The sequence below is a fragment of the Astatotilapia calliptera genome, chromosome 11 (genome assembly GCF_900246225.1).
Source record: "Astatotilapia calliptera chromosome 11, fAstCal1.2, whole genome shotgun sequence".
In the NCBI taxonomy this organism is placed as follows: Eukaryota; Metazoa; Chordata; class Actinopteri; order Cichliformes; family Cichlidae; genus Astatotilapia; species Astatotilapia calliptera.
The window spans coordinates 24,013,948-24,026,631 of NC_039312.1; the positions used below are offsets into that span (position 1 = coordinate 24,013,948).

The 12,684-nt window shown below is 40.3% G+C and overlaps 2 protein-coding genes across 9 annotated transcripts; both read left to right on the forward strand.

Annotated features, from left to right (window-relative positions):
- The first annotated feature begins 1,456 nt into the window (after positions 1 to 1,456).
- On the forward strand, positions 1,457 to 5,294 carry LOC113032267 (C-X-C chemokine receptor type 3-like). Of its 4 annotated transcripts, XM_026185078.1 has the most exons (4): positions 1,457 to 1,729; positions 1,828 to 1,983; positions 2,636 to 3,070; positions 3,336 to 5,294. In XM_026185078.1, the coding sequence occupies exons 3-4, from the start codon at positions 2,639 to 2,641 to the stop codon at positions 4,083 to 4,085; spliced, it is 1,182 nt and encodes a 393-aa protein (XP_026040863.1). In that variant the 5' UTR covers positions 1,457 to 1,729; positions 1,828 to 1,983; positions 2,636 to 2,638; the 3' UTR covers positions 4,086 to 5,294. The 4 variants fall into 4 exon arrangements, with proteins under 4 accessions (XP_026040863.1, XP_026040860.1, XP_026040861.1 ...); XM_026185075.1 differs by lacking the exon at positions 1,828 to 1,983 and having other exon boundaries at positions 1,457 to 1,756; XM_026185076.1 differs by lacking the exon at positions 1,828 to 1,983.
- A 3,329-nt stretch (positions 5,295 to 8,623) lies between these two features.
- On the forward strand, positions 8,624 to 12,263 carry LOC113032269 (C-X-C chemokine receptor type 4-like). Of its 5 annotated transcripts, none has more exons than XM_026185080.1 (4): positions 8,624 to 8,777; positions 8,940 to 9,136; positions 9,657 to 10,019; positions 10,350 to 12,263. In XM_026185080.1, exons 3-4 carry the CDS (start codon positions 9,666 to 9,668, stop codon positions 11,094 to 11,096), a joined length of 1,101 nt encoding a protein of 366 aa, XP_026040865.1. In that variant the 5' UTR covers positions 8,624 to 8,777; positions 8,940 to 9,136; positions 9,657 to 9,665; the 3' UTR covers positions 11,097 to 12,263. The 5 variants fall into 5 exon arrangements, with proteins under 5 accessions (XP_026040865.1, XP_026040864.1, XP_026040867.1 ...); XM_026185083.1 differs by having other exon boundaries at positions 8,655 to 8,671; XM_026185079.1 differs by lacking the exon at positions 8,940 to 9,136.
- Positions 12,264 to 12,684: the final 421 nt, after the last annotated feature.

The window sequence follows — 12,684 nt, forward strand, 5'->3', positions numbered from 1 at the left end:
CTAAGCCACTGCAACACAGCTGCACGCTTACTTGAAGCATCCTGTCAAGTGAAACGAAGGATTAACTGTCAAGATAAAAAAAAAAATCGTAACCGTCAAAAACAATACAATGATTGCTAAATGTGAAAACACAGACTTGGAGGTAACCATGCATGAATCAGCAAATAGGGGAATCTGTAACGTCTTTCTGCCTCACATAGTTCATGAAAGAAATGATTCAAACTCCAAAGAGCAGTTAATAGAAGAAGTAACAATCCAGAAAGGTTTAAAAAGACCTGGTTTATTCCGTTTAATAACATCGTAATTTGTATGGAAAATATTTATTTTAAAAAAATCTGCATGTAGTTGCTGTTACGATATTGCTTCAGGGAGCAGACATGACAGTCTTTTAGGTTTTGCCATCACTTTTTATTATGCGCTCAACACCACCCTCCTGTGGCTTCCACATGAACTGCACCTTAAACAACAACTTCACGCATATCATGACAGTTGTCAGGTCTAAAATATCTGACTTAAAAGTGTTTTAAACTAAATAAAAATACTTTGAAGTACATCAAAAAGTTCCAGAGACATTATAATGACTACCTAATAATTCCTGAAATGAAATCTATAAGAGAAGTTCAAAGGACAAAGTCTGCAGACTTTTTAAGGGGTCCCTAACATGCTTTTTTTGTCGATGGCCATTATTTAAGGTTGAATTTAAATAATACTTCAAGATAAGTGCCCAAATAAATCAAATGATAACTGATTTATGATAATTACTAGTGATGGGACGTTCTGTATCGAGGCTTCGGAGCGTGTGTCGAGTAATGGAGGGGGCGTTTCCGCGAAGCGCGTATCGAGGCTTGCTTCATTTATGGGAGGAGCTGAAAATGATGACGTCCGAAGCCTCGCTGCCCGGCTGTACCACGTGACTGGTTCATGAAGCGGTTCGAACTTTGCCGCAAATAATCATTTTCCATACTGCCAGCATAAATATACACAGTATACTGCCATCACTACAATATACATGTTTTACACACTCCTTTTGTTGTTGACATTTACAGGCTGTGTGCAAAATGCCACACTCTTCAAATTCATGCCAGCTAATTATTTTTACGTCCAGTAGGTGTCCTGCTAGAGCAAATGAAGCTTCATGAAGCTTCGCGTTGGGGTGAACCAATTGGATGAAAAGCTCCAGTGCTTCATGGGGCTTCATCTGCCCATCACTAATAATTACTTTATTAACAGATGTCTTTGAGCCAGTGTTTCCTTAGGACTTTTCTTATTTATGATTTCTTGTGTCTAGTTAGATCTCCCAACTGCCCACCCCATCTCACAATATCACAATATCAACAGCTCCCTCTAGTTCAGTAGCTCTTTATTCGATTATCTTTGTTTGCTGAAATCTAGTGGATCAAGCCAGGCATATAAACTAGTAACACGGAAGTGACGTTACGTGGTTTTTCGAAACAAACCACCTGTTTTTTCTTATTAAAGCCGGATGTCACAGAGGCTGAGCCAGTGTAATGCGTCTGTATAAGCGCTACTAAACCGCAGAGCCTCGTCTTTTTGAAAACGCATCTTTCTTTGAGATTTTTAGTCGTAGGCCTATCTGTTGCAGTTAAATTGTTATAATGCAATATTTTATTGTGAAAAACAACGAGGTGAGGCGTGATGAACCACAATATCCCAGTGGAATAGAAGTTAAGGTGTTTATAAGTCCTTTCTGTGCATGAGAGGCTTTAAGGTACGAGTCCGCATCGTCTGCATGATTGTGAGTGAAGATTCTTTGCTGAGCTCAGCTTTTCTTATCGTCTCGTTTACCATGACCCTTGTTTTTTATAGATTGAGTACTCAGCACGTGCGAGTTTTCTGTATTACAGTTTTATGATTCCTAAATTTTGAGCGCAAACGCAGCTTCTTAAGAGATTTCAGAGAAGTAATGTATCTCTTCACCTGAAAAAGCTTCCCAAACTCTGCAGCTGAAGCTCTTTATGTGACGTAAGTGCATTTGTTTGCATAGATTAGCCCTCATGCAATATGAATATATTTTGACTTTTGTGAAGTGTTTTAACGTTACGCACATTTTCTTGCAGCAATTGAAGCTGCTGATAATTATCAGGCATGTCCCTTTCAGTTTCTTTTTGTATCAGCTTGCAAAAACTGTGTTGGCTGGCTTAACGTTCCTAATCTTTAACTCCTGACTGTCCATTTCAACATCACTTAATAACAAAGCTGCGAGACTTTCTTGTAGATTTTAAGTGTGTGTGTGTGTGTGTGTGTGTGTGTGTGTGTGTGTGTGTGTGTGTGTGTGTGTGTGTGTGTGTGTGTGTGTGAGACAGAGAGAGAGAGAGAAAGGGGGGGAGCGACAACTGAGTACTGTACATCACACAGAACGAGAGACAGAGGAATCTATTCTGACATACAGCTTTTGAGGCACTGCAGCGCTTTTATCTTCTCTCTGTGTTTTGACTTTTTGTTTTGGTTCAACAGAACACGAATATGAGTACAGATGGTCTGGATGTGAACAGTGGAATTGACTATGACCCTAACATTAACTATCACTATCAGATGAGCCTTTTGTGAAAAGAGGCAGTGAGGCAGTGTGGGTGGCACTGATGTATTTTCTTCTGTCCTGTTTATGTCTCCACAGTATATGGACATGGCACAGCTGCATGTGGAAACCGACGGAATCTTAAAGTCTGATGACTATTTGGAATATGGCCAGAACAACACCCGTGATTATGATTATGATTACGATGCAGCGAATACAGTGAATAACACTACAGTGTTTACAGTGTTTAACAGCACAGTGGATAATGTTCCTGTGGAAAGAGGCAGTGAGGCAGTGTGGGTCCCTGCTCTGTATGCTGTAGTGTTTTTTGTTGGAATCCTGGGAAATATTATTCTCCTGAGAGTTCTGGTTCAAAAAAGGAGACAGTGGAGCCTATCGGACACCTTTATTCTCCACCTGAGTTTTATGGACATCCTCCTCCTGTTGATGCTGCCCTTCTGGGCTGCACAGACAACTCAGCTTTGTGACTCGTTTTGGGGGATTTTCAGCCGGGTCTTTGGGGTCGTTTTCAAGGTAAGGACCAGATGTTGTGTGAAACAGAGACTGAAAGTGAAAACAAGACATTTTCAGTGAAGCTGTGAGAAAGCTGAACAGAGTCATTGTACTCAACAGGATGACACGTGACATCCACTGAGTATTTAAAATTTATATGGAAGAGAACAAGCTTAGAACAGCAGTTTAGAGTAGGACAGATGTGAAAGGGAAGAAATGAAGTGTAATTTTTATAGATGTTAGAGGTTTGTGTCTTACGCTAAAAGTTCTCCCTGTCTTCTTCTAGCTCAACTACTATTGTGGGATCTTTCTGCTGGTTTGCATCAGTCTTCAAAACTACCTCTCTGTCATCCGTGACATCCAGTTATATTCCCACGGGAGGCACTGGTTAGTTCACATCAGCTGCCTGTTAGTCTGGCTTATCTCTGTCCTCCTCACTGCACCTGACTGGATTTTCCTGGTGGGTAAAAATAATTACACAGAAGTTAATACTTGTGTTAATATCTACCCTCAATCTGGAACTGACTGGCAGTTGTGGTCACGCCTGCTCCACCACATATTTGGCTTGGTGCTACCTGGACTCATGTTGATGATCTTTTGCTCACATATGCTACGGCGGCAGTGCAGCTGTAATGGCCTCCCAATCCCGAGAAATGTCACCGTCATCCTGTCTCTGGTGGTCGTATTCTGTCTGTGTTGGATGCCGTACAACTTCATACTTGTTTTGGACACTCTCCAGAACAGACTTCGGGATCCTCCTAATGATTCACAGGAAGGTTCTGAAAGTTCACTAAAAACCCTTCTCACGGTCACCTCTGCGTTAGGCTGCCTTCACGCCAGCCTGAGGCCTCTGCTGTATCTCGGCCTGTGTGGAAACTTCAGGCAACACTTACTGGCCATGCTGAGATGTAGTAAAACTGAACCAAAAGGCTCACTCTGGGATCTTGGTGTAGGCCAGAGACAGCAGCCTGATCACGGTCAGGATCAACAGGAAGAGCTGGAACGGATGATGGCTGTAGAGAATCTGTTAGCTTAGTGAAGATGAACAGATTTTGACTCAGATGTAAGTAGAACAACTTTACACTCCTGAGAGGAAGTGAATTCAGTTTCATGTCATGAGTTCAAGGGCTGGAGGATGTTATTCTGTGTAACTGACAAACAGATGTTTATATATAAAAATGACTCTCACATTCCACACATGCATCATAGTGACATATGCTCACCCAAAAGGGTTAAAAGTAGATATCTGTAAGTATCTGTATGATGAAGACGACGAGCTGAAACAGATGATGGGTGTAGAGAACCAGTCAGTTTAGGGAAGATGAACAGAGAAACATACTCTTTCGTGAGAAAGCTCAGATGTGATCATGATGATGTTACTGTCATGGTACTGGTTCATTGACCCACAGCTTTGAGTTTATTTAGGTCCATGACGTATTTTGTAGAATGTGTTTTTGCAGTGTTTGGTCTTGTTCTTTCTTTATAGAGTTATTGCTATTCTTATGTTCAGTTTGAAGCCCTGATGTCTATTGATTTTTTTTTTTTCCTTTCGGGTCCTGTTTGCCTTGGTATTGCTTCTGCGTGTCCTCCTCAGTATCTCCTGCGTCATTTTGCCACCCAGTGGAGTCTGTCTTGTCTTGTTTATTTGCCCGTTTCCACAGGCATGTGGGCATCTGTGTGTGTGTCTGGTTTCCCTCACCCTCTCTGTCCCTCACTCTCTCACCCTCGTTCTGTGTCTTCCTAGTCGTGTCTCTGAGTTTCGTCTCCCTTTGCTTACATGTTCTTGCCTGGGTCTCTATGTGAGTGTCACTTGTTGTTTTATTTTGACAGTACCTTATCTCATGTGTGTTATGTTCAGTTTGGCTTCCCTTGTTTTGGCAGATTTGTTCCTGATGTCTTTCCACCTGTTGTCCATCCTCTCCTAATCTGGTGTATTTAAGTCCTCAGATTGTTTCTGTTTGTTGTCCGTCTTTGTGTTGGTCCTCCTGTCATGGAGCCTGAGGGGCAGCACTGATAGTCGCCAGTATTTTTACATCTTGATTTCACTGTTGTAGCATGAGTACTGGGAATGTCCAGACAGGAGACCGGATGACAACAGCATGTAGTGTTGTTTGTTTTTGTTGGCAGATTTTAATCCTGCTCTAAATGTGTCTTATGCTTAAAACTGATTCACAAATATTTTAAAAAGAATTATAGTGGAATAGTCTTTAACCTGACTAGCAATAAAATAAGTTTGCATTTAAAATGTTTACTTTTCTTTTGTTTACATAGCAGATTTTTGCTCAAAATGTGTGCTTATGTCTAAAACATTTTTTCTAATTTTGCACATATTACAGTGCACATTTCTAAGATTTTATATTTTTTTAAAGTGTTAAGTCTTTTGTTTGTTTGGGGTTTTGTTTGTTTGTTTGTTTGTTTGTTTGTTTGTTTGTTTTGTTTTTTACAGCTCAGCAAATTAAGATTCAGAAACTCACTAACATACAACCAAAACACCTTTTAGATCAATAATGGCATTTTCAAATTACATGCATTATTATTATTATTATTATGTCACTTAAAGTAAGTGGAAACGCTGTTATGTGCTTTGTGTTTTACAACCCTACATTCTTGTTTAAGATAACCTCAGAGAAGCTATAAGTCAGGGAAGGTAGCTGTCGTAGCTGTGTTTGCACGCTGCAAAGTGGCTCTACTTTTAGCATCACACCTGCCACCATTTCCTTCAGAATGCACTGTCAAGATTCTTTCTGTGTCTCTAATATATCTCTTATATCTTCTGCAGATATGCTTTGATGTTAATTATTTTCTATATACCAAAATGTATCAAATAATAATAATTGTGAAATAAAAGGAAAAGGATACATAATGTTCAATGTGTAATGTGTATTTCTTTTCAGGGTCCACAACCAGCCTGATAAAACTGTGTTCTTTTAGCTGGAAACAAAGTAAAGCTCTTTGTTTTTCTTGGTGAATTTTTTATTTTAGAAAATTGCATGCGTGCAAAAGAGCCCCAGGTTGGTACTGTCCCATGCCTAGACACGATGGGACAAGTGCATCAGGGTATTTGGCATTTAAACAAAACAAACAAGTTTAAAAACAAAAACAAAAAACAGCCATATCAAATACGCAGATACACTTGCTGTTATGGCCCTTTAGGAAATAAGAGTGTGGGAAAATACCATATATAGTGTAAAAAAAACTCCCTGACACAAAGTTTGGAGCTGAGATGTTCTGGGTATGATGATGGAAAGAGAAACCTCAGAAGAGGTTGTTATTTTTTTTTTTAAATCTTCTGTACCTTGTAGCTGACATCAGGTCTGGCTTGATTACAGAATTATGTCATTTTCTTACACCTCAAATTATTTTTGAGGGGATTTCCTTACTCTTTTACTTAGAATGGTGAAAGTGTAGTCATACAAACGAGGTGGAGGAGGGTCAAACATTACAGTAAGAAAGTAAAGGCTCAGACGAGGACGTACCAGCTTTTGAGCCTGAAAAGAGGGAACACGATGGCCTCCAAAGTCCATTGTGGGTAAGAAGTGGTGTACAAGCTAGGGCTCTGAAGTTGTGAAATTTGGTTTCTCAACTGGTATATACGCACTGACCTGTGCAGGGAGTCAATCCGGTTTAAGTGTTGTTGAAAGTTAACTGACAAAGACGGGAGGCTCACAATTCAAAGCATTTTTATCATATATCCTATTAATCAAAAAGGATAAAGAAAGCGTGCCTGCGTATGCGTGCATGTGAGCCGTACAATTAATACTTGTTATTATGGATGGTATGGGTGGCAGCACATTGTTCATGCTAAGGCACCTTAAAAGCTTATATGTCTTCCTCTGAGCTTTCACCTTCCTGTTCTGTCTTGCCTTCCTCTACCTCATGACAGCAGTGAGTCTGACTTCCCTTCCACACTTTCAAGTAAAATCTGCTTCACCCTGCCCTCTGCTTTCTGAAGTGAGGACATATAGGTTGGAAATGGTGGTACATTTCTGAAATCCTACACATAACCACTAAGAGTTTCAAATTGAAACAATTTGAGTTTTGGCAATAGAATCATAATATCAGCAAAACAAGGTATCTGTTTCCCATCTGGACATAAAATGTGCATGCTGCAATTCCCATCCTTTTGAAAAGAAAGTCTATGTAGTCTGTTAGCTCAACCCCCACAAATGTGTTGTTAATTGAAAGCCCTAGATATCACATTGACAGTGCAGCAGGACTCATAAATCATATAAATGTCCCCAACAGAGGACAAAAATTAAATTCTGGGTTTCAGAGGATAATAAATGTGAGCATAATTTATTCTCAGAAGCCACTATAAAGTTAAGAAGACAAAGGACCACACATTGAACAACTGAGATGAAACACACTGAGTGCTGCATTGAGTTAAACTTAATATTTACAGTTAAGCTGGGATTCCTGTTTAGGACCTTTCTTTTAGAAAAAAAAACAGACCTTTGTGTCAAAATAGCAAAGTCAGATATAAATCCTGTAAAGACCATGATACTACATACGTACTTACATGTATGGAACGCCACATGCACATCATCACGCATCGTTTGATTGCAATGGAGCGCCCTCTGCTGGATTTGGGTTAAACGGCAGACATCTAAACTTTTTGTTTTTAACCTTACACGTTGTATAAGTACGGAAGAGGATTAGGGCCACTGGGGGGAAAAAAAGAATTCTGAGATTAATCTCAGAATTCTGAGATTAAAGTCAGAATTCTGAGATTCTTCATATAAAAAAAGAATTCTGACTTTAATCTCAGAATTCTGACGAGATTAAAGTCAGAGTTCTTTTTTTCCCCCAGTGGCCCTAATCCTCTTCCGTATATAAGCATGTTTACACATTGACTTATTTCCTATTTTTCCAGAAAAAAAATTAAAAACGAAGGACGGCTTGAAACTTTTTCAAAGTATTGCATGTTATAAATATTCTGACACCTGCACCAACAAACAACAGCTGCATTCGTCTTGGCCACAGACTGCGGTAAACGACTTTTGAGCAGGTCATGTTAAAAATCAGTTTAATTAAAATAACTAATATGAAACTTACATTAGTGTCTCTTTCACAATTAAAGTTAGATTGGCATCATTTTGATATTTAGCTCTCTACTTCATTCTAATTATCTGCTACACTCTTAGGTTTGTTTAAATAGCAACATCATCACTTTATGAGTGGAGTTAGGTAACTCCAGCCGGCCAACCCATCTCACAATCTCAACAGCTCCCTCTAGTTTAGCAGCTATTTATGCGATGCTTTGTCTGTTTTGTTTCCTTCTTTTCAGAAGCCTGAATCAAGCCAGACGTCTAAAGGCGAGACACGGAAGTGAGTTGGGGGCCACCTTCAAAACAAACCACCTGTTTTTCCACATTAAACACGGAGGTCACAGAGAATTAGCCAGTGTCTCCACTGGAAGGTGTCTGTCTGAGCGCCGCAAAACCACAGAGCCTAGTCTTTTTCTTAAATTCTCTTTCTTTTGGATTTTCAGTCGTATCCGCTGTAGTGTAATTATTATGCAGTATTTTATTTTGAAAAATAAAATATTGTATTTTCGTGTATTGTATTATTTGACTGAAGTGGCAATTTGCGAGCGAGGTGACGTGTGATGAATCAAAACAAGTCAGTGGAGTAAAAATTAAAATGTTTATAATTCCTTTATGTGCGTGACACGTTTAAAGGTAGCAGTTTGTGTGCGGGGCGTGTCTCCGATAAGCGAACTACTGTGGTGAGCTCAGCTTTTTTTTTCACCTTCTAAGTTACGTCTGCTCGCCGGAGCGCTTATGTTTGTGGATCTACTTTCAGCGTATTGTTCTGTAATTACAGTTTCATGGTTCTATAATTTAACTGTGTTTGGTAGCTGTAAAGAACGCTATCGCGCCTTTTTCAGTTGTACTTGACAGGCGTCGGACAGCTGCGGGAGTTCGTCTGTGCTCCCTCCAAAAACACCCGACCGGTAGTCACCCTATAAAACTGAGTGACCCGAGGTTGAAGCGGTAGGCTATGTGCGGGTCCTGTTTTTAGTAACATCGACCTACAGCGCGCAGAAAGCTGCTCAAACTCTACAGCCGAAGCTCTTTATGTGAAGTACGTACATTTATTTGCATATATCAGCCCTCCTACAATATGTATTTTAACATATGAACATTTTACTGGCAGCCATGAAAGTTACTGATAATTCTGTCTACTTTCTGTTTGCAATAACTGTGTGCGCAAACTTAGCGTTCCCTATCCTTAACTCTTGACTCTTCTGGTTTTGTAGAAGCTTTATTTTAACAACGGTAAAAAGCAAAGCTGGGAGGCAGTTTTATAGATTAAAATGTGTGTGTGTGTGTGTGTGTGTGTGTGTGTGTGTGTGTGTGTGTGAGTGACTAAGGAGAACTGTACTTTCCGTTTGTCAGCCCCACAATTGCTACATCACAACATGTGAGTTGTTGTATGTTTGTGCATTTACTATAAGCTGGGTTTACCAACGGGAAATTTCAGGGAACTAACATGACTTTTACCCAGAGAGAAAGAAAGAGAGGAATCTATTCTGACATAGAGCTTCTGAGGCACTGCAGCATTTTTGTCTGGTCTCAGTGTTTCAACATTTTTGTCTTCACAGTTCACGAACATGGGTGATCTAGATGTGGATCTCGATGGAATATTTAAAGAGAATGACACATTTCCTGAGGAGGACTATGACTATCCAGGGGATGAGTCTTTTGTGAAAAGAGGCAGTGAGGCAGTGTGGGTCCCTGCTCTGTACTCCATAGTGTTTGTTGTTGGAATCCTGGGAAATATTATTCTCCTGACAGTTCTGGTTCAAAAGAGGAGACTGTGGAGCATATCGGACACCTTTATTCTCCACCTGAGTATCGCGGACATCCTCCTCCTGTTAATGCTGCCCTTCTGGGCTGCACAGACAAGTCAGCCTTGTGACTGGTCCTTGGGCATTTTCAGCCAGATCTTTGGAGTCGTTTTCAAGGTAAGGACTAGATGTTGTATGGATCAGATAGAGACTGAAAATAAAAGCAAGACATTTTCAGTGAAGCTGTGAGAAAGTTTTTTTTGTTTTGCTGTACTCCATCATTTTTCTGCTGAATTTAGTTTCTTGGCAGAACGTGCAGAACAGAGTCATTGTACTCAACAGGATGACAGTGACATCCACTGAGTATTTAACATTTTTAAGGAAGAGAACAAGCTTAGAACAGCAGTTTAGAGTAGGACAGATGTGAAAGGGAAGAAATGAAGTGTAATTTTTATAGAAGTTAGAGGTTTGTGTCTTACACTAAAAGTTCTCCCTGTCTTCTTCTAGCTCAACTACTACTGTGGAATCTTTCTGCTGTTTTGCATCAGTCTTCAAAACTACCTCTCTGCCATCCATGGCATCCAGTTGTATTCCCACGAGAAGCCCTTCTTTGTTCACATCAGCTGCCTGTCAGTCTGGCTTATCTCTGTCATCCTCACCGTACCTGACTGGATTTCCCCAGGGACTAAAAAGGACTCCACAGAAGAGAAAACATGTGTTCACATCTACCCTCAATCTGGAACTGACTGGCAGTTGTGGTCACGCCTGTTCCACCACATATTTGGCTTGGTGCTACCTGCATTCATGCTGATGATCTTCTCACATATGCTATGGCGGCAGTGCAGCTCTAATGGGGCCCGAAGGCAGAGAAATGTCACCGTCATCCTGCCTCTGGTGGTCGTATTCTGTGTGTGTTGGATGCCGTACAACTTCATATTTTTTTTGGACACTGTCCAGAACAGACTTCAGAAACATCCTGATGATTTACATAAAAGCTCTGAAGGTTCACTAAAAATACTTCTTATGGGCACCTCTGCGTTAGGCTGCCTTCACGCCAGCCTGAGGCCTCTGCTGTATCTCGGCCTGTGTGGAAACTTCAGGCAACACTTACTGGCCATGCTGAGATGTAGTAAAACTGAACCAAAAGGCTCACTCTGGGATCTTGGTGTAGGCCAGAGACAGCAGCCTGATCACGGTCAGGATCAACAGCAAGAGCTGAAACAGATGACGGATGCAGAGAATCCGTTAGCTTAGTGAAGATGAACATACTCTCTTGCGACTCAAGTGTGAGATGAGCAACTTTACACTCCTGAGACGAAGTGAATTCAGTTTCATGTCATGAGTTGATGGGGTGGAGGACTTGTTTCTGCGTAACTGACAAGCAGATTTTTATATATAAAAATGACTCTCACATTCCACACATGCATCATGGTGACATATGCTCACCCAAAAGGGTTAAAACGGATGTCTGTATTTTATTTTTGAATTATTTAAAATAAAGGTATTTAGTTTTTTATGATTAGTAAAACATTTGTGTTGCCAATTAACAGTTTTCAACACAGTTTTCGTAAAGCTAATATCATAATCTTTGAAATTCAGTGTAATGCAAGTTGTTACCTTTGGCAGTGTTATTGACATCGTATGTTAAACAGTCCCAAACAGTTTATAACTTTAACACCATTAAAACAATTCAGTGTTTAAGCTTTCTCTCTTGTGCTCTCTTTGACTTGTCTTGAAGCAGTAAATCCCGAGATTGCGTAATGACATGTCAGCGTGTGATTGCTTTGCAGTTAAGGGATTTTCCCTCAGGCCAGTTTACTTAACTTAAAAAATCATTGTTTCTGGGAATGTACAAATGTGACACAGGAAGAAAAGAAAAAAGTGGTGATGTCATCAGTCAGGTGACAGAGCGCGGTGGAGGAGGGGTGCTGCACCCTTTTCGTAGCTTTCTATTTACAGTCATCTGAAGACGTGTCTGTGTTTAGTAGGAAGAACTGTGTGAGGCTTTGTGAACAGAGCCAGCTGACAGAAAACCAGCAGACCAGTATGTGGGAGAAGAACGCACGTTAGAGAAGATAAAAACTTATTGTGATGATAATAGTCTGTGTTGTGCTGCACACACACACAAAAGCCTGTGGTTTTATGCTTTCACACTGCTCAGCACGTCGTGACCTGCCATGCTTGCCTGGTTTCAAATCCTAACAATCTTGAGAAATGTAACTATGTTCAGAAATAAATGTACTTTCGGTACTGAGTGTTCTTCTGAAAACTCGCTGTGCAGTAATTTCACACTTGAAAATATTCAGTTTCCTCGTTTCGACGCACTCCTTCCTCTGTTTAGTGTTTTGTGACTCCAGAGAGTCTGTAAGAGCGCATGATGCAATAAAAGAAATGGTGGCTGTCGAAAGCAGCAGAAACATTCTTCGTGTTTAAGATGTGGTTTACAGTTTTCAGCTGCACCTCAAGCATTATTTCCTGCTTCAGCTTATCTGGCAACTAAGATAGAGAAAACCAGCTAATCAGGTCTTTTGTTTAATGAGTAACAAATCTGGTATGAGCAAAGAGAAAGTCTTTGTATACAACTTGATCAAATGTAAGCACATTTAGCAAAAATACTAAATGATTAACACAAATCCAGGGCTAGTTGACCCTGTTTGGCTGTGTTTGCAGACAGTGTCTTTAATCCACCTTACTCTCTGTTGCTTTACTGAAATGTTTATAGTGTAGACATCCTGACTGTGGTTGGGATGATCTTAGCACTGCTGTCATCAGCCTGCTATTGTCAGATATTTGCCTTTCACGTAATTATGAAAACAAAAGCAGTCGTGTCATTGTCCACATG

What these genes read in the sequence shown, in the direction of transcription:
- LOC113032269 (XM_026185080.1), top strand. Translation starts at nt 9,666, where the DNA reads ATGGGTGATCTAGATGTGGATCTCGATGGAATATTTAAAGAGAATGAC. An exon ending in TCTTTGGAGTCGTTTTCAAG is followed by an intron (nt 10,020 to 10,349) that starts GTAAGGACTAGA and finishes GTCTTCTTCTAG; the next exon opens with CTCAACTACTACTGTGGAAT.
- LOC113032267 (XM_026185075.1), top strand. Translation starts at nt 1,715, where the DNA reads ATGAGAGGCTTTAAGGTACGAGTCCGCATCGTCTGCATGATT. An exon ending in TCCGCATCGTCTGCATGATT is followed by an intron (nt 1,757 to 2,635) that starts GTGAGTGAAGAT and finishes ATGTCTCCACAG; the next exon opens with TATATGGACATGGCACAGCT. An exon ending in TCTTTGGGGTCGTTTTCAAG is followed by an intron (nt 3,071 to 3,335) that starts GTAAGGACCAGA and finishes GTCTTCTTCTAG; the next exon opens with CTCAACTACTATTGTGGGAT.